General features: G+C 43.4%; 1 protein-coding gene across 4 annotated transcripts in view; it reads right to left on the reverse strand.

The window, feature by feature from the left end:
- Positions 1 to 18,480, reverse strand: part of MYLK (myosin light chain kinase) — a 306,953-nt gene that overhangs the window by 146,635 nt on the left and 141,838 nt on the right. For all 4 annotated transcript variants that reach the window (XM_026647402.2, XM_024215844.1, XM_024215842.1 and 1 more), the window contains exons 5-10: positions 17,412 to 17,577; positions 13,194 to 13,359; positions 9,517 to 9,553; positions 6,208 to 6,785; positions 3,522 to 3,725; positions 1,636 to 1,770 (exon numbers count right to left, since the gene is read on the reverse strand). In XM_026647402.2, the coding sequence (XP_026503187.1) occupies positions 1,636 to 1,770; positions 3,522 to 3,725; positions 6,208 to 6,785; positions 9,517 to 9,553; positions 13,194 to 13,359; positions 17,412 to 17,577 (1,286 nt within the window). The remainder of the gene's footprint in view (positions 1 to 1,635; positions 1,771 to 3,521; positions 3,726 to 6,207; positions 6,786 to 9,516; positions 9,554 to 13,193; positions 13,360 to 17,411; positions 17,578 to 18,480) is intronic.

Genomic DNA, 18,480 nt, shown 5'->3' on the forward strand with positions numbered 1-18,480 from the left:
TGCATATGACGTGAGAGATACAGCAGGGGTTAAGTCCCTCAACCCCTAAAGCAAGGTTCTGATACAAAATGCATTTAGGTTACTCTTGTATGCAGTGTACCCCTTTCAGGAGTCTGATTTGTCTTGCATACCCCAAGTTTAATCTTACTTAAAAACTACTTGCTTAGAAAATCAGACATAAAAATACAAAAGTGTTACAGCACACTGTTACTGAAAAATTGCTTACTTTCCAATTTTTACCATATAATTATAAAATAAATCAATTGGAATATATTTACTTACATTTCAGTGTATACTATATAGATCAGTATAAACAAGTCATTGTCTGTATAAAATTTTAGTTTGTACTGACTTTGGTAGTGCTTTTTATGTAGCCTGTTATAAAACTAGGCAAATATCTAGATGAGTTGATGTACTCCCTGGAAGATTTCTGCCTACCCCCAGGAGTATGCATACTGGTCTAGATCAGTGGTTCTCAACCTATTTACTATTGTGGGCTGCATATGCAGCTCTCTGTGTGTTATGTGGGCCACATCCACACAATATATATACTACATGTATGGCCCTGAAGATGTCACATGGGCCGCAGCTTTGTGCTGATTGGGTCACAAGTGGCCCGCGGGTTGGGAACCACTAGTCTAGACAATACTTAGTCCTGCCATGAGTGCAGGGGACTGGACTAGATGACCTCGCAAGGTCCCTTCCAATCCTACGATTCTGTGAAAGAGGCAAGCTTTTGAACTTGCACAAGCTCTAGAGCTTGTTTCGCTCACCAACAGAAGTTGGCCCAATAAACACCTTAAGGTTAATCTTGTCAGCTTTAGTCCTCCAGACTCAAAGAGCTTGATGGGCCAGGTGGCTTAGTGGCACAGAACTGACTACTTTCTATGGTTTCGGCATGCAAAAGCTAAAATGTACTGTGAACTTGACCTAGACATTTGAGCCAAGGGTGGAGGCAGGGATCAAGCATGGGGGTAATGATGCCAGATTCATCCTTTCCCAAGCAACCCTGTTGCCATTTTGATGTCACTTTTGGGGATAATGGTGGTACAGATAAGTAACTTTAGTGGATCAGACTAAAAACTTATTCTCTGAAGCCTCTGTTGTGCTGCTACTAAGACCAAACTTAAAAAACCAACAGAATGACACACCCTTGTCACAAGAGCCCCCTGCTGGATGCACATCAAAATTGGAATAAAGAACAAAATTGCTTAATGAAAACGTTCCCAATGGCACATTAAATCAGGGATTCTCAAACAGGGGGTTGGGACCCCTCATGGGGTCACAAGGTTATTACATGTGGGGTCATGAGCTGTCAGCCTTCACCCCAAATGCCGCTTTGCATCCAGCATTTATAATGGCGTTAAATATATTAAAAAAGTGTTTTTAATTTATAAGGGGGGGTCGCACTCAGAGGCTTGCTATTCGAAAGGGGTCTCACCAGTACAAAAGTTTGAGAACCACTGCATTAAATATACCCAGACTCATTATTTAGCACATACCCCATTATGGGAAGCTAACAAATTCTGTGCAGTACATATTGCTTGGTCATGTAGGTTTCTATAATGTGCTCATCCCCATGGTATCTGAGCATCCGGATGCATGTGTTTCTGCAGCCAGAGGAAGTTCTCTTACCATTGAGGAGCCAGGTGATCTGAGGCACAGGTGTACCTTCCACAGAACACTGCAGCACGAAATCTTGCCCTTCACTCACTGTACATCCCTTCAAGACACTGGAAAACCTCGGAGCAATCTCTTCAACTTTAGGCCCTTTAAGTCAAAGCAAAAGTGGATCTGTTAATACAAGACTGACAAATCAACTACTCCTCTGGGAGTTTTACTAGTAGATTAAGAGGATCAGGGCCGGCTCTGGCTTTTTTGCCGCCCCAGGCAAAAAGCCTCCGGCCGCCCCCCCCCCCCCAGAGGGGGGAGGGCAGCCGGAGCCCGGGGGGAGGGCGGCGGCCGGGGGGAGGGCGCCGGGGAGAGGGCGGCCAGAGCCCCGGGGGGAGGGCGGCGAGCCCCGGCGGGGGCTCGGCTCTCCCCCCGGCGGCCAGAGCACCGGGGGCAGGGCAGTGAGCCCGCTCTGCCCCAGGCCGGGGGGAAGGGGGGGGAGGGCGGCCGGAGCCCCGGGGGGAGGCCGGCGAGCCCGCTCTTCCCCCGGCAGCCAGAGCGCAGGGGGCAGGGCGGCAAGAGGGCGGCGAGCCCCAGTAGGGGCTCGCCACTCTCCCCCCCCCCCCCCCCCGGCGGCCGGGGGGAGGGCGCGGGGGGGAGGGCGGCCAGAGCGCCGGGGGGAGGGCAGCGAGCGCCGGGGCCGGAGCGCCACGCCGCCCCCCTCCAGGTGCCGCCCCAAGCACCAGCTTGGTGGGCTGGTGCCTGGAGCCGGCCCTGAAGAGGATATACTGGAATGACAATGCAAAATCATTTCCACATACATATGCAAGATCACAGCTGTAAAGAAAAGAATCTTTTGGAAGTAAAAACAATTTTGACTCATGGACTAATACAAAGATAGGGCAGCCTGCTTTTTTGCTTGCCTTTCATGCTTTGCATTAGGCTCTGGTTTTGCAAGTGAAACCTCACACCCAGCCGTGTGCATCAGGCCACCACGAGGAACTGAAATCCATTAACAGAAAGTGAAGAAGTGCAAAGAACAGGAAGGATCAGGTTTTTCACAATTCTCCCCGTTAGGCAATGAAACAGAGGAGGAATTAAGGATTTTGCCCACATGCTGGAAACAGGACTCTGGCAAGGCAGGAAGTGTGCTGAGGAGGAACCTCAGGTGGCCAGGTTTAAAAGCCAACAATTCCCAGTGCTGGCAGAGAAATGTTGCATCAACATGACTGGAGCTTTGCAACAAAACCTCAAATCACATAAAAGAACGGGCTTGGAAAAAAACCATAACTTAGGCCAGTGTTTGCTAAGATGCTCCGGAATCTTTCAAGCAAACTTGATATTCAAGGGTTTCAAGCTCAAAAACGGTGCCAGATAAAACTCTCAGGTTTTGTTCCATGTAATTCTTACTCCACACCTTTCCTTATTACCTACTGTACCACACAAGAGTGCTATGAGATCAGTTAGCATTTGGAAAGCATTTCGGAAATGCAAAGCATTACATAAGTGTTAAGCAACTTCCAACAGAGTCCCATGCAGAAGGTGCAGACTGCTTTGGGCAGGGTCTCTGCCCTCCTTTTCATTCATATTACACACAGCCATAGCAGCTCCAACCAAGATCAGGACCCCGCACGTGTCAGGCATCCTACCAACACAGTGAGGAACAGCCACTGCCCTGAAGAGCTTACAAGAGAGACGACAAAGGGTGAAGTGGTGAGGAAGGGAGACAGAGATATAAAGGGACTTTCACAAGATCACACACCAGACTGGTGGTAGAGCAGAGCTGGGAATTAAAAAGTCTATATATGAATTAATTTTAATAGGAATTTTGCAGCCAAATCTCTTAGGCAGCTTTGAAAATCCCATCCTTAGTTCTTAAAGTGCACGTTGGCTCACCCCAACTTACTTACTTTTTACACATAACACCCAGCTGGTGGAAGTTCGACCCCTGGGGTTGAAGGCTGTACAGCTATAGGATCCACTGTCTCCCAAGTGGGTTTTCATCAAGCACAAGCAATGAATTCCATCCTCTTCATATATTTGGATGCCATCTTTTCCTTTTACAGGGGCTCCCTCTTTGAACCATTCCACATCTGGTTTTGGTTTCCCTGAAACTAGATGAGGCAAAGGTGGAGCATGGGGGCGAGGGCCATTAAAGATATTTCCCCATTATGATAAACCTTCACTTTGCCTATTACATTTTTTTTAACAGCACAATAGACATTGTAAAATATTCTGATACACAGTTACTGCTTATCTTTCCCCACCCATCCCAATCCTTAAAAAGACATTGACAACTTGAAAAAAAAGTCACACATACTTCTGTCTGAAAATTGTTCCTCTAGTGTTGTTACAAGTCACACCTAAAATTGCTGTAATCCAGCTAGATTGGGGACAGGAGGTAGGGAGGAAGAAACATGTTACACTGTCTTCCCCTACCCTCAAGTTTGAATGCTTTGTGCATTTAGCAGCACTTCGTGAATTGTCAATTTCTACTGTAAAATTGGTTACAGTCATTGCTCAGTTTCTGCTGTTTGGCTAAGTCTTTCACACGGCAACAGGGAACGGAACAGTAAAAAATTAGAAAAAATGCCATTCCTTTAATTGTGCATTTGCAAGGCCGGATACTTAATTTGACTCAGCACAGCAAGGGATGAGGCATGGGGGAGAATGGTGGTTACAAGAGTGAAAGATCATGAGATGTGCCTAACATCATAGACGCATCTTGTTGGTACCTCTCTGGTTTTTGAGGGATGCGAACAGGAGGAGCAGAAACGATGGGAGAAAATAAATTGGAAGAGCATCTACTGTGTGTACAACTGTGAAGTACGGGGAGGATAGATTGACCGAGGCAGAGAAGATTGACCAAGGCAGAAGAGATATCAAGAAGGAGAAGAGTTGACACTGCACAAAGTCACTTGACTCTTACGGCCCGATCGGAAGCGCTCTGAAGTCAACAGAAAGACACCCATTTACTTCAGTAGGCAGTGAATGAGGGAGGCCCTTAGGCCCAGATCCCCAATGTTATTTAAGCTCCTAACCTCTACGGAAGTCAGTGGAAGTTAAGAGCCTAAATTCCTGTGAGAATCTGGGCCTTAGTGCCTCTGTAAAACAGAGAACATTTCCCTCCCTCACAGGAGTAGTGCGAGGCTTCACTAGTTCATGCTTGTAAAGTCCTTTGAGAAGGTGATAAAGAAGGGCTTAGCTTAATATACTATGAAAATAAACTACCCGTATATACTCGTTCATTAGCCTGTTCGTTTATAAGCTGACCCCCCAAGATGGATAGCTAAAAATGGCAAAAACTGTATGATCCTTTCATAAGCCGACCCTATATTTCAGGGGTCGGCAAACTTTGGCTCCTGGCCCGTTAGGGTAAGTCACTGGCAGGCTGGGACATTTTGTTTACCTGGAGCGTCCGCAGACACGGAGCTCCTCAGGTCACAGTGGCCACGGTTTGCCATTCCCAGCAAACGGGGGCTGCGGGAAGTGGTGCGGGCCGAGGGATGTGCTGGCTGCCACTTCCTGCAGCTCCTATTGGCTGGAAACGGCGAACTGAACAAGTATATATGGTATTCATGGAGCCCTCTGGAATACCTTCTCCACTCCTGACTCACTGGGAGGGTAATATAAAATATATTCTTTATAGAGTGAGGAAGACACATCAAGAAAGGAAATCAACGACTAGATTTTTTCCTGCCTAAAATGTAAAGCCATCTCTCTCTTTTTTTTAAGAGAGCTATTTGATGTGCAAATACTACATTAAAATACCAGAAAAATGCTTCAAAATTATTTTCTACTAAATTGCAATAAAAATGGAAGTTCCTCATATTTTCCTCAGGGAATGGATTAAAATGGATCATGCATACCATGATATGCAGCCAAAAAGCCCTCCATGGCTCCTTTCTCTTCTGAGAGGTTAAAATCTGATCCATTTCTGAAGAAGAGGAAACACTGAGCCCGGGCCTTTTAATTATGACCTTCTGTAGTTAAATCATTAGAAACACTCGCCTGAACACCAGGGGCTAGACTGAGCCCTAAGCAGGGGGTGATGTGTAAGCAGTGACACTCCACTACAATTCCTGCTCTACTCCATCCCTTGCTCCAGGGGACAGTAACTTACTACAGCACTGAAAAAGGTGCAGCTTACTTATCCTCTTTTACCAATTCAGCACCAGAGGTCAGCATGCTGGAGAAGGGAGCAGAAGCAAGAATCTGCTGGTGGGGCAGGATAAGGAGGGAGTGAGCGCTGGGCATACAGTCCATGGTCAACCATTCTGCACCTGAGCCTTGATGCAGGGAGCTCTACAACAGCCAGGCAGGAGAATGGCCTCTGGCTCCTATTCCTTCTTATTCCCCTGAACAGCCATATTAAGGTCTGGCCCTGTATAGAAATCACAGAGACAGAACACCACAATGGTGTGCAGTGGAATAATGGTTTTGCTGATGCAAGTGTGGAGTGCCACAGAAGAGCTGTTTTAAGAATGGTTTAGGAAGGAGGAGAAACCTGCACTGAAGAGTGAAGTATTTCCCCGTTATTCCATCTACAGCAACAGAGCCCTAAACACTGGGTTCTTTGAGCGTTCATCCCTTTACCTTTGCTTTTGAATTTGACCTCCTGGCCTTCTAATACTTCCTGGCTTTGTGGACGGCTCTCAAACTGTGGAGGGACTCCCTGAGGCTCCCTCTTCTGCTCTGTTGTGCTCTTCCTTGTTCCAACTCTGTTTTCTGCTTCCCTACTCCTTGGACCAGCTTGTCTGATGAGAGACGCAGTTTGTCGAGTTGTCATCAGGGGCTGTGTGGCCCCTTTCCTGTCCTCATCCTGTCCAGTAGTAGCAGCCGTGGATTCTGCCTTTGGTTCTGGTTGCACTTTAATAGCTTGCAGTGTTATGGTGCTGGAAGTTTTCTGTAGGCCCTGAGATCCCCTCGCTTCTCCTTTAGGTTCCTGAGCAGGTTCTGTGTTGGTTTCTCTGAGCTGTCGTTGTCTATTGTTCTTGGCTTCTTTGGAGGAGATAGAAGAGGCCTCTTTCTTAACTGCTGTCCTCTCTTTGGTTTCAACTGTGAGGCCAGTGCTGCTGGATTTCAGTTCCTTAGCAATCCCATTGCTAGTTGCCAGTTTGAATTCTGAATTTTCAATAGCTTTGGTTGCAGTGGAAGTTGATTTTGTTGGAGTGCTGAAGGGAAATTATTTATTTAGAGATATAATCAATGGCTTGTAATAATTAGTACTTATACAGCACTTTAGCTTCAGAGAACTTTGCAAACATTCATAGTTTATAAGACCAGAAGGGATCATTGTGATCATTTAGTCTGACCTCCCGTATAACACAGGCCACAGGACATCCCTGAATTAATTCCTGTTAACTAATTAACCCCCACAAAATCCCTGAGAGATAGAGGTTAATATTATTTACCTCTATCTGGTGAAGGGGAATAAATGGCTTGTGCCACAGAGTGACTCAATGTCAGAACGTGGATTACAAAACAGGAGTTGCTGGATCCCATTCCTCTGCTTAGGCCCTCTTTTACATGACATGGGTCAGCTTCTGATCTCACATACACTGTCTTAGACTTACAGTTCATTCCATTTAAATCTATGGAGTGACAGTGGTGTAAAATCGGTGTAAGTGTGAATGGATTCAGGCCACATATATAAATGACTCAAAACACTGTATAAGTTAATTTCCTGTATCTAATTCTAGTTGACTATTTTCACTGTATTATTATGCTTATTAAACATACAGTAAAAGTCTCAAAAATGCCTAAGTGATTTGGGAACCTAATTTATATTAACTTTCAATGAGACTTAGGCTCTTAAGTCCTCAAGTCTCTTGAAAATAGGACTAAGGCTTGCAACTCACTTAGACACTTTTGAAAATTTTACCCATAGTGCCTAGGGGCCTCAACAAGGTTAGGCTGGATAAATAACTATGCATCAGGCTTGCACTTGTGATTGTACAATGTTATGGTTTACAAAACATACCAGTTCTCCTATTAATAGGATACAAAGGAGGAGGAGCTCTACTTCTTGAGACCTCAGGACATTGCAAGCTCTGGTGAGTAGCTCAATTTTACTGTCAAAAAGCATGTTACCAGGAGAAGCCTAGGTCTTAGCATTGTGGTAGGATGAAATTTTGAAAAGCAATCAGTTTTGGCCTAATTCTGCTTCCAGCAGAGCTGAGCACTTTTGAAAATCCCACTCCAGATGTGTTGGGACAGAAATCCAACATCCTGAATGGTCTAAAACTCAGAGCTAGTGGATACGTTCAATAAACTAATACGAGCCTTGATGACTCCATGAAGCAATCTTGCACATCCTGGTTAGCACTGGTTAAAACTTTTCATTCATACATTTTTTCCCTATTAAAAATGTTCTTTCTTCTAACTGAAAATGTTTCTTTCATTTTTCAACTTAAAAAAATTAAAAATTTTCCTCAAAAATTTCAGAAAAAAAATCGAGAGAACATTTTTTATTTCCTATACCTTTTTTTCACAGAAATGTTTATCATTCTGACCAGATCTAATCCTGGACTTTCTATGTGAAGGACTCAGAAGCACAGTATGTACTTGTATATGGAAGGGGCACAGGTATTCCATAGTCATTGTTTACACTGGTTACCTGGAAGATGTGTATAAATCCTCTAGACTACTTTGAAAATCTCAGCAATCATTTCTAGAACTCCAACCTTCCTTTACACTTCAACAGACACAATAATTTAAACATAAAGCTAGTCCTGCAGAAGTATAAAATTGTTCCGTTCCCAAAATTTGTTTTCCAGAAGGACTAAAAAAGTAACCTTCAGAAGTTTTCTAAATGTATGAAAATAGAAATCATAATCACTAGACCCATTTCTTACTCATCTAGTTTCAGTTTTTAATTAAGATTCATGCAGTACCGTGCTTTTAAGAAAGATCTGCTCCATATTGACATGATGTATGCAAGTGTTCTGAGCATGAATTAGGGGAGTGTTCAGAGCAAGCAATCTCTTGTTTCATACAGTTCACATGTCGATACTGTAGCCAGTCCACATTTGGAGCTCCTCCTTGAAGACAATGTACATAGTGTGGCAGACCTTTGTCTCGCCAGACCTAGCACTTCCCCATCTGCTTGCATTGGGCTTGGGGTAAATCAGCCCCACTCTGAGCAGAGTTTATCTTCCCCCCTCTGTGCTCCTCTGGCCATATGTTCAGGGTAGGCATTGGGATCAGCTTAAGGGGCGAGCCTCCACCAAACAAAAAGGAAACAGTCTTACAAACACAAAAGGGGATACCTTTCCCTGCCCCCTCGCTAGGGCAGAGTGTTGTCCTGTTTGCTCCGGGGTGTCAGTTCTTTCCCCTAGCAGACACTCATGTTTGGCTGTTTCCTCTATGGGAAGGAGCACAGCCTCTCACCCTGGGGAAGCTTATTTCCCTATTGCCAGTAGCCTGGCAGCTGCAGAGGAGGGGCTTTAAAAGGTCTCAGGCAGTCCCTTAATTGGATGCAGGTGTCCCTAATTGACCTGAGGTAACCCCTTCTCAGCTTGTAGGAAAGAGGGCCTTTAACATTCTAGGGCTAACATATTGGCCCTCTACCAGCCTCCTGCAGCCGCCCGGCCTGACTTTGTTACACCAGAAACATCAGAATTTTCCCTTACAGATCAGATCAGTGGTCTGTCTCAAACAGAATGCTGCCACCAACAGCGACCAATACTAACTGCTTCACAGGAGGTACAAGGTATCCATTATGAGATAATCTGTCCCTGAGTAAAGTTTCTTTCTAACTCCCAATAGTTAGAGTTGACTTACACTATGAAGAAGGAGGGTTTGTTTCTCTTTCAGTGGAGTTTCATGCTGCAGTTTCAAGACCACAGTATATTGCATTTTAAAAGATCAGAAAAGGGAAAATGTATTGAATGAAAAACATACCATAATGGGTGAACATACAGGTCTGTCTTATCTGAACCTGAAATAAAAATAAAGGAAACATATTATACTAAATACAAACCTTGGAAATGTCAAAATAAAGCTTTAGGCAAAGTTCATATTTTGGAGAATCAATTTTTTTTGTATGGGAGGCAAATTATGGCTTGCCACCCGAGGAAAGTTGATATGGATCTAAATAATACCCACTTTTTGCTGAGTCACTGGACCACAACAGATTCATTGACAGATCTTGACTCCCAACCACAAGTGCTGACTGCTTAACTGAAATGGCAAGAGGTCTTGGCTCAGTTTAAGATATTTCTGGATCTAGCAACTGCAAGGTCCCCTGAAAACTAAAGGGCTTTGTCAGACTGAAATGTTCTTGGTTAGAAAAGGCAGGCAAGTATGATATTCCAGCTGGAGGCAGCTCATTAATTCTTAATGGCACTTCAGAGAGGATGTGGACCTGGGCAGGCCACTCATCCTCTGTATTTGACCTAAAAAGTGTAATTACGAAGATGCTGAATCAGGTGTTCTGGTTGTAAACAGTGTCCAGCCACAAATTCCTGACTAAGCATTAGCTGGCGGGTAGAGATTAACATGTTCAACACAAAGACAAACAATGGCATAAAAATGAAACCAACATATTGAATCTTTCACTTTTGGAAGAAATGTTCTGGCATGGAAGCTCACACAGGGCTTACAATGAATCCAGGGATTCAAATTGCTCAGTGTAGTTTACAGCCCAAAACAGAGATTTAGTTTTCTTCTTATTCTAAAAGACCCTAATTATTCTAGGTCTTTTAGTCCCAGTTACATCTGTCCCTGCGTGGGTATGCCAGGAGGGAAAGATCCTTCTCCCACACTTATGCACATAGAAGTGGTAGCCATAAATAGGCTGCCAACTCTGCAGAGTGCAAAGACAGGATGCCAGTTACTGCAGTCTGCTGCGCTCTAAGTCTGCAAGCACAGGAAAGCACTGGTTACAGTACATGATGACCAGATTTTTAAAGTGAACAACCAGGACAGCAGTTCAGGGAAGGAGGGCAGCATAAGGAACAGTTTTAGATCCCAATACAAGAAAGCACTTTAAGCACAGTGATTTGAGCATTGATCTGCTAAACCCAGGGTTGTGAGTTCAGTCCTTGAGGGGGCCACTTAGGGATCTGGGGCAAAACCAGTACTTGGTCCTGCTAGTGAAGGCAGGGGGCTGGACTCAATGACCTTTCAGGGTCCCTTCCAGCTCTATGAGATAGGTATATCTCCATATTATATTATATTATTATTATTTTTACTCTCACTGTTAAAAAAATATGCATCTTATTTTCAGTCTGAATTTGTCTAGCTTCAACTTCCAGCCACAGGATCACGTTATACCTTTCTCTGCTAGACTGAAGAGCCCATTATTAAATATTTGTTGCCCATTTAGGTACTTATAGATTGTAACCAAATCACCCCTTAACTTTCTCTTTGTTAAGGTAAATATAGTGATAGTGATAGACTCAAAGAGCTCAATCTATGGCATGTTTTCTAATTCTGTAGTTGTTCTTGTGGCTCTTCTCTGAACCCTCTCCCATTTCTCAACTTCTTTCTTGAACCGTGGACACCAGAACCGGACAGTATTCCAAAGAAGTGTTTTCATTCAATTTTCCAAGTTCATTGTAGTGTACTTCATTCTCAGGAGGCTCAGACTAGCATTTTGGCAAAGTGCACAACCACTTGTTCTGGGAGATCCAGATTCAGATATTGGGCAGGTAGTGTTTGGAAGCATCAGAGAGGCAATACTCAGCCTCCAAAAGGCAATGTTTCCCATCCTCTGTGCATCAGCGGCAGATTTCAAGTTGAACTACTGTGTTATAGGCCAGCTGTGAGACTGGGACTGCAGCACAAAGGAACCTTGCAATTAGTCTGGCCATAAACAAACAGTTACCAAAATTTTTCACTGAAGAAGTAAGCTGAATCCCAGTTGAAAGATGACCAGTTAAAGATCCATAAAAAACTTAACAAACCTCAGCTGGCTGAAGACAAAACAGTGCTACATGACCCTATCAATTAAGAGAACATTCTTTCCATCCTCCACCCGACTGTGGAAACTTGGAAGAAATAAAGCTCTTGGAACAAGATTATCTATACAAGAGATCTACATAGCTTTGCTTAAAAATAATGCAATAATTTCAATTGTATGACTGCCTGATAATGCTTTACAGAACTTCCTACTAGCTGATTTAATTGATACTTAAAGAATTAGATATGGGAGGTTAGAATGGTAAAGGCAGCTGATAAGATAAATACACTACCATGTAACCTCCTTTTTACTAAATGCCTGGGGCCCATAGTCCTCTCCTGTTCTGAACGTACTGATCCAGGAAAGACTGTGCCCCTTAATTAGGGATGCAGTTAGCATTTGAAATTTATACACAATGTGGCTGAACTGTTGGTTCTCAGCCCTCATCATGTCCCAAGACAGATGTGTTCATTATACACAGTAGGATCATTAACCTGGCGGGAGCAGTCAGAGATTCAGTCACATATTTAATAAAAGGCTCAATGAACAAAAAATGGTCTGTCTGAGTAATACACGGGCAAATGGGGTCTCTCTAGTGGCTGACCACAGTGGTTACACAGATTGATACTTGCTCACAGCACTCCTTTTAGGTTAAGTAGCACATGCTTGAGTTCAATTCCCATTGTCATTTGTACACATATAACCCTGTTGCTCCTCAAAATGACTCCCCAGATGGGACACAGACTCCCGTGGACCTCAGATGATTGCAACAAGCTGGTGTAATAGGGGCATATGTAATGTATTTGCTTTGTGCACATAGCTGGCCCCAGTAGCTGCAACAGCCTACTTCTTCCTTAGAGATAAAAAGACTTCTACTGTAGCTCAAGTGATAGAGGCCTATGCTTTTGGTGTTGATGTACAAGCATGAGCATCAACCCAGAAAATTAACTATATATGTCATGACAGATGTAGCACACATGTTTATACAAATCTATTTTTTTCTTTTTAATTACAGTCAGAAGAGGACAGGGCTGGGAGCTAGGAACACCTGAGTTTGAAACTCAGCTTTTTATCTCGTCTTGTGCTGGTTTGGGCAAGCTACTTAACTTCCCCATGTCTCTGTTAGCCCCTCCACACGCATCTATAAATATGGGTATAATAATAATAATGCTTTACTACTCAAAGGGGAATTGTGAAGATTAATGTTCATACAGTGCATTGAAAGAATGAAGTACTACGACAGTGCTAAACACAATTACTTAATCATGGTAAAAGGATTTGCCCCTCCCCATCCCAAATGAGGCACTCTCTGAAGGTATGATTACTGTATTTAATTACATATGTAGAATTTCCACTTGCTGAAATTAAAAAATATCAAGCTCCGAAGTAACAAAAGTAAAGCGAAATGCTAGGTCCTGTGGGAAGTGATAAGAGAACATTTTGACAGTTGTTGCATTTGGACAGTGTTTTTAGTTGTAGCACTGTGCTGCAGGTTTTGATACATCAAAATGTCATTCCACACAAGGGGAGGAGGCATGGGAGGGGAGAGAGAGAGCGCGTGCTTTTGGGGGGGGGTGGGAATCAACACTTGTATTCAGACATTGCTGAAAGCAATGATTTAAGAACACTTTGTAATGCACTTGTGTTATTCCCAATTAATCTCTTTTTGTTGTACCTTGAACCATGAGTTCTGCAGACACGGATGCCTTCCCAGCGCTATTCATCACGGTACAAGTATAAGTTCCAGCATCAGCCAGACGAACATTTTGGATTTCCAAGAACTGGATGCCTGATTTCTCAAACATGTTGAAACGATCTTTTTGCTGCAACTGAATATCACCCTGTAAAGATCACAAAACAACCCCATTAGAGAGACAGTCATGGAAATAAGCAGCTTGTGGTAAAAGACCAGTCCATTGTCCCATGTTGTTCTTTCCACTTATCTCTCAGCCAAATACCTTCTGTGGCTAGTACCCAGCCAGTATAAACAAACATTTTGGGTTCAAAGCTTTATAATTCAAATCTGCAGGAGACGGCTTCTCCTGGATTTTGCCACCTCTTATTTCCATTCTATTCTGAATTTTCATCATTCATATTAGCATCCTTAGAAAATTAAATTTACTTTTACTGTATAGGCAACTGAAGCAGTAATACATTTTATTTCCTTTCCTGAGAGATGGACATCATATTTTAGAATTATAGTTTCAGAGACTTTGGGGCCAATTCTCCACTGTGCTATGTCCCTTTTATGCTGCTCTTTATGCTAGCTCAGAGGTTTGAGCATTGGCCTGCTAAACCCAGGGCTGTGAGTTCAATCCTTGAGGGAGCCATTTAGGGATCTGGGGCAAAAATCTGTCTGGGGATTGGTCCTGCTTTGAGCAGGGGGTTGGACTAGATGACCTCCTGAGGTCCCTTTCAACTCTGATATTCTATGATTCTAAGGAAATACCCACTGCCTAAGAGAGGTTCCTGAGCAGCACAGAGCTGCCAGAGAGACCCAGTACAGTCCCTCTCTGTTATAGGGAGCATCTCAGAGGTAGACTGTAGGGAGCAAAAGGTCTTGGGCTACTGTAGTACAGCTAGTCTCTGCTTTCCTTAGCTCATTGGAGGCCACGGGAAGCAGAGTGCAAGTTAGAGCAAACCGTTGCAGGACCTAGAATATAGATTGTGCAAAGGTGGATAAAAGCCATATTTGGCCCCCACCCTTTCCATTCCTGTGCCAACAATTGAGCCTCTTATGCTTGTAAATAATATTAAGATTGGGGCACAAATAAATGCAAGACCTATCAGAATTGTAAGTTCCGGTTGACACTTCACCCTCAAAAATAGTCATGGTCAAAGTTGCCGGACTCAAGACATCTACCTATCTTAACAGTTGTTCCTAATACTTAATCTATTTTATCTAATCTTAATATCTTTAGTTTAATTTATCCAAGGGAAGGTTAAAATGTGACTTGATCATGGTCTGGAAGTATCTACATGGAAAGAAAATTTCTGATAATGAAGGATTCTTGATCTAGCAGACAAAGAGATAATCTCCAATGGCTGGAAGCTGTAGCTAGTTAAATTCAGACTAGAAATAAAGCCCCCCCCCCCCCCCTTTTTTTTTTAAGAGAATAATTAAACACTGAAGCAACTTACCATGAAATGTGATGGGCTCTCCATCAATTGAAATCTTTAAAACAATATTAGATGACTTCCTAAAAGATAGGCTCTTGTTCAGTCACAAGCCATGGGCTTGATATTTCACTCATTAATTCCTATTCTATGGCCTGTGTTACACAGGAGATCAGTCTTGATGAGCATAATGGTCCCTTTTGGCATTACATTCTATGTATCTGAGACTAAGCAAGCCATTGTAAGCAAACCAGTGCATGTGCTTCAGTAATCTTTGCTAACAGATGCCACAAATTTTCCTATTCTAAATACAGACGGAAATTGTACTCTCCCCAGCAGCATTGTATGGTACTTGTTGGTAGATGTTGAATTTTTAACACCTCTGATGACTCAATAACTTCCTAGTGTCTGAATATTATAAATCATAGCTGAAAGAAAATTCGGTTAAACCAATTGACACCATTGTCCTGGGGATCCAACATGAACTACTGATCATTATGAATTAGCAGGTAAGCAAAGTAAAAGGAAAGAATAAGGCATCCCCAAATGGATCTGATTCATTCATTCTAAAAAAGTGTACGTTAGTATTACAATGCCTCACGATAACACTCTGCTGTTAGATCTTTGCTAAGAAAGGGGAAGAGACTGCCACTTGGCAGAACAAGTTATAAAACATGGATTAATGAAATGCAGATTAGCTAAAGATCCTTGGGACTGGAACTTTCTTTTATTATGTTTTTGCATGATTGAGTGGAGCACTGAGCACTGGCTGATGCCCCTGGGCATTTCTGTACCTCAAGGCAGACAGAAAGACAGATTTATGATAGTGGCCAGTAACTGGAAACGTGTTCTTTCAATTATGAAACATTCCCACACCTTTAAACATTCCCCCTCCTCTGCTGATTCATGGGATTGTTCTATTTTTGGCAGAGAACCTGTATGAGCAGAAGAAATGAAAACCAGTGAGAAAATTCCCTACATTTCCTACCGCCTGGTGAATAGTCCTTGTTGTGATGCAGAAGACAGTGGAAGGGAGGAAGACAAAAGAATTAATGTTCAATTCTATAATTTTGTCTGGGTTGCAAGCGAGGGGAAGATTTTGCCCCCTCGGTGTTGTACACAGGTTTCTTGACATGCAGTATAGTTTATACTATCACAGTCACTGGAGCTTACTTACTGTAACTGAAGTTTCTTCGAGATGTGTTGTCCCTATTTGTGTCTACATGTGGGTGTGCATGCCCACCATGCACCTGAATACAGAAATTCTTAAAAGCAGCGTCCGTGGACCTGCAGGTAAGTGAGTCGATTGATTGATATAGAACTCAGAAACAATCTTGAAGAGCAATTTGGGGTGTAAATTAAGGGAGACCTTCTCTTTGTGAAATACTGTATAAAGAGTCTGCCATCATGGCTCCTAGCTCTTTGACCCTTCTGGCCAAAGTGATGGCCACTAAGAACCCCACTTTCATGGACAGGTGGGTCATGGTATGCGTTGCCATAGGTTCGAAGGGTGCACCTGAGAGTGTTGACAGGACAAGGTTACGGTCCCATTGAGGCATAGATTTAATGACCGGTGGGAAGGTACCGATCAAGCCCTTCATAAATTGCACAGTAGCCAGGTGTGTAAACACAGAACACAGGAGGAAGGCACTAATTGCTGCTAGGCATACCCGCAGCAAACTAAGGGCCAGACCTGAAGTCTCTAAGGAGGGGAACTAGTCTAGGATAAACCAAAATGACCACCTACCAAGGGAATGTTGGTGGCGTTGTGCCCAGGTTGAAAAGTGCCACCATTTAGCCTGTTAGCAGGCTCTAGTAGAATCCTTTCTACCTTGTATAAGGATTTACTGAGCAGGGGTGGAGTATGAGTATTCTATTTCAGATGCCCATCTGAAGGTGGAATGAGCCTGGGTTGGGGTGCTTGATTTTCCCTCCATCCTGGGTTAAGAGATCCTGAAATGGGCGGCTTCTGATAAATGGCATGCGGTCATCGTCTTGAAGCCCATGAGAGCTCCCCTTACACTCACGGGGAGCCCTGGAGGAGGACTCTTTAGGCTTCTGTGGTAAAGGCTCTGTTCCAAGGCTCGTGCCTGGAGGGGCACTGCTGGTCATTTGAGGCCAGTATATGGTGGGTCTCCTGGGAACAAGGTCAGAGTGGGGCCTCAGAGCCTCCTCCATCAGGAACTTTTTTAGTCAGTGCTCTTGGACCTCTCTAGTTCTGGGTAGGAAGGATCAATAGCTACTGCACTTTGCAGAGATGTGCACCTCACCCAGGCAGAACAGGCACCTTTGAGAAGGAGCAAGGGCAGGAGATGCAATTTTTGAATCCCAAGACTCTGGGTGTAGTCTTGGGACCAGGGAAGATTTCCGGCGAATGGGGGCAGGGGAGAGAAATTATCCTATACTAACTATAACTACCAAGTTAAGATATAAAAATTATTTACAGCAAGTCTCCATTACAGGTTATGCATGGAGAGAAGGAGGACATGATTCTGACTCAGGCCATGCAGTGGTAAGAAGGACCTGGAAAGGTTTTGACCCACTCTGCCTCTTATACTCTCAGTCGGGAGCATGAGGGACACTATTGTGTGTGTGCTGGTCAATGGACACTGCTTTGAAGCATTTCTGGACTCAGGTGTATGGCATGCACGCATACTCTCGTTTGGAAAAGACATAGCAGGACCAACACTTGAAGAAGAACCAACAGACTTCATCCTCCTATAATAATAGAAGCTTTGAGGCAGAACAAGGACATTATCCCCTCAGGAAACCATACCTTAAACCAAGTTATTTGAGGCTGTGGTCGTCCTGTTATTTTACAGGAGAATTTGCCTGTCTGGCCTTCACGCACGATGACTCTGTTGGGTTTCGTAGCAAACTTTGGTGGACTTTCTCCCCAGATGCTTGGCCTGTTCTCCACTGACGGAACAGAAAATCTGCCCCTGGAAAGGCAATGAACATTTTAGCTTAGCAGAGGAGTTGTAACCTTTTCTTCTGGTTAGGCACACTTCAGAAAGTATATTAGAACAGTGGTCTGCCAACTGTGAAATAGTGTAGGTGGTAACCAACATTGAGTGACAAAGGTACCAGCATAAGATGACAATTTTTGGCCAGAAGGACAAAATGTTCAGAAATCAGAAGCTGGCAATGTGTGGCCAATGTAAGGAACAAAATGCTGACTTGTGATAAGGAGACACCCAGCACAGGCCCACATGTTGGAGACCACTGCTCTCAACTACTCATGCAACTGGACACTGTTCTTCTATGTGCCCTCATCCAACAAACACACAACAAGCACTCACACCTTTTTTTGACAATTCTGGTTGCTTATAACCAGAGCTGGGCAAACTAGTCACAATGTACAAAATATATATTTAAATCAGTCCTTTTTTTCCAATCTGTGAATTGTCTGCCAACAGATATAGATTTACCCATATTTGTTAGCTGTTCAGAATTATTCTCCAATTATTTCACCGTCGATGAGTGTGATAATCACATAATCACTGACATTCACTTTTCACCACTGTTCTAACGTGTGTACTTAAAATTCACTATTTTAGTAAATGTTTCTGCCAGGAAATTCATTCACTGGAATGTTCACAAAGTGAACATGAAAATGGCACAAACAAAACAAAGCAAATGAGTTTAGAAGTTCAAATTAATGATAATTAATAACTTTTAGTGGGATTGGCCCAGCTTTGCTTATAAAGATGACATAGCTGTGAAACAAAGTGCTTTTCTATGGAAGTGACACTTCAACACTGAGTGAGGTCAGTCACATAACCTTGAAATACAAAACAGCATTGTAAGCAAGACAAAATAAGTGCCATTTATGCCTGTTAATG

The sequence above is a fragment of the Terrapene carolina genome, unplaced genomic scaffold (genome assembly GCF_002925995.2).
Source record: "Terrapene carolina triunguis isolate 2854851 unplaced genomic scaffold, T_m_triunguis-2.0 Scaffold62, whole genome shotgun sequence".
Lineage (NCBI taxonomy): Eukaryota > Metazoa > Chordata > Testudines > Emydidae > Terrapene > Terrapene triunguis.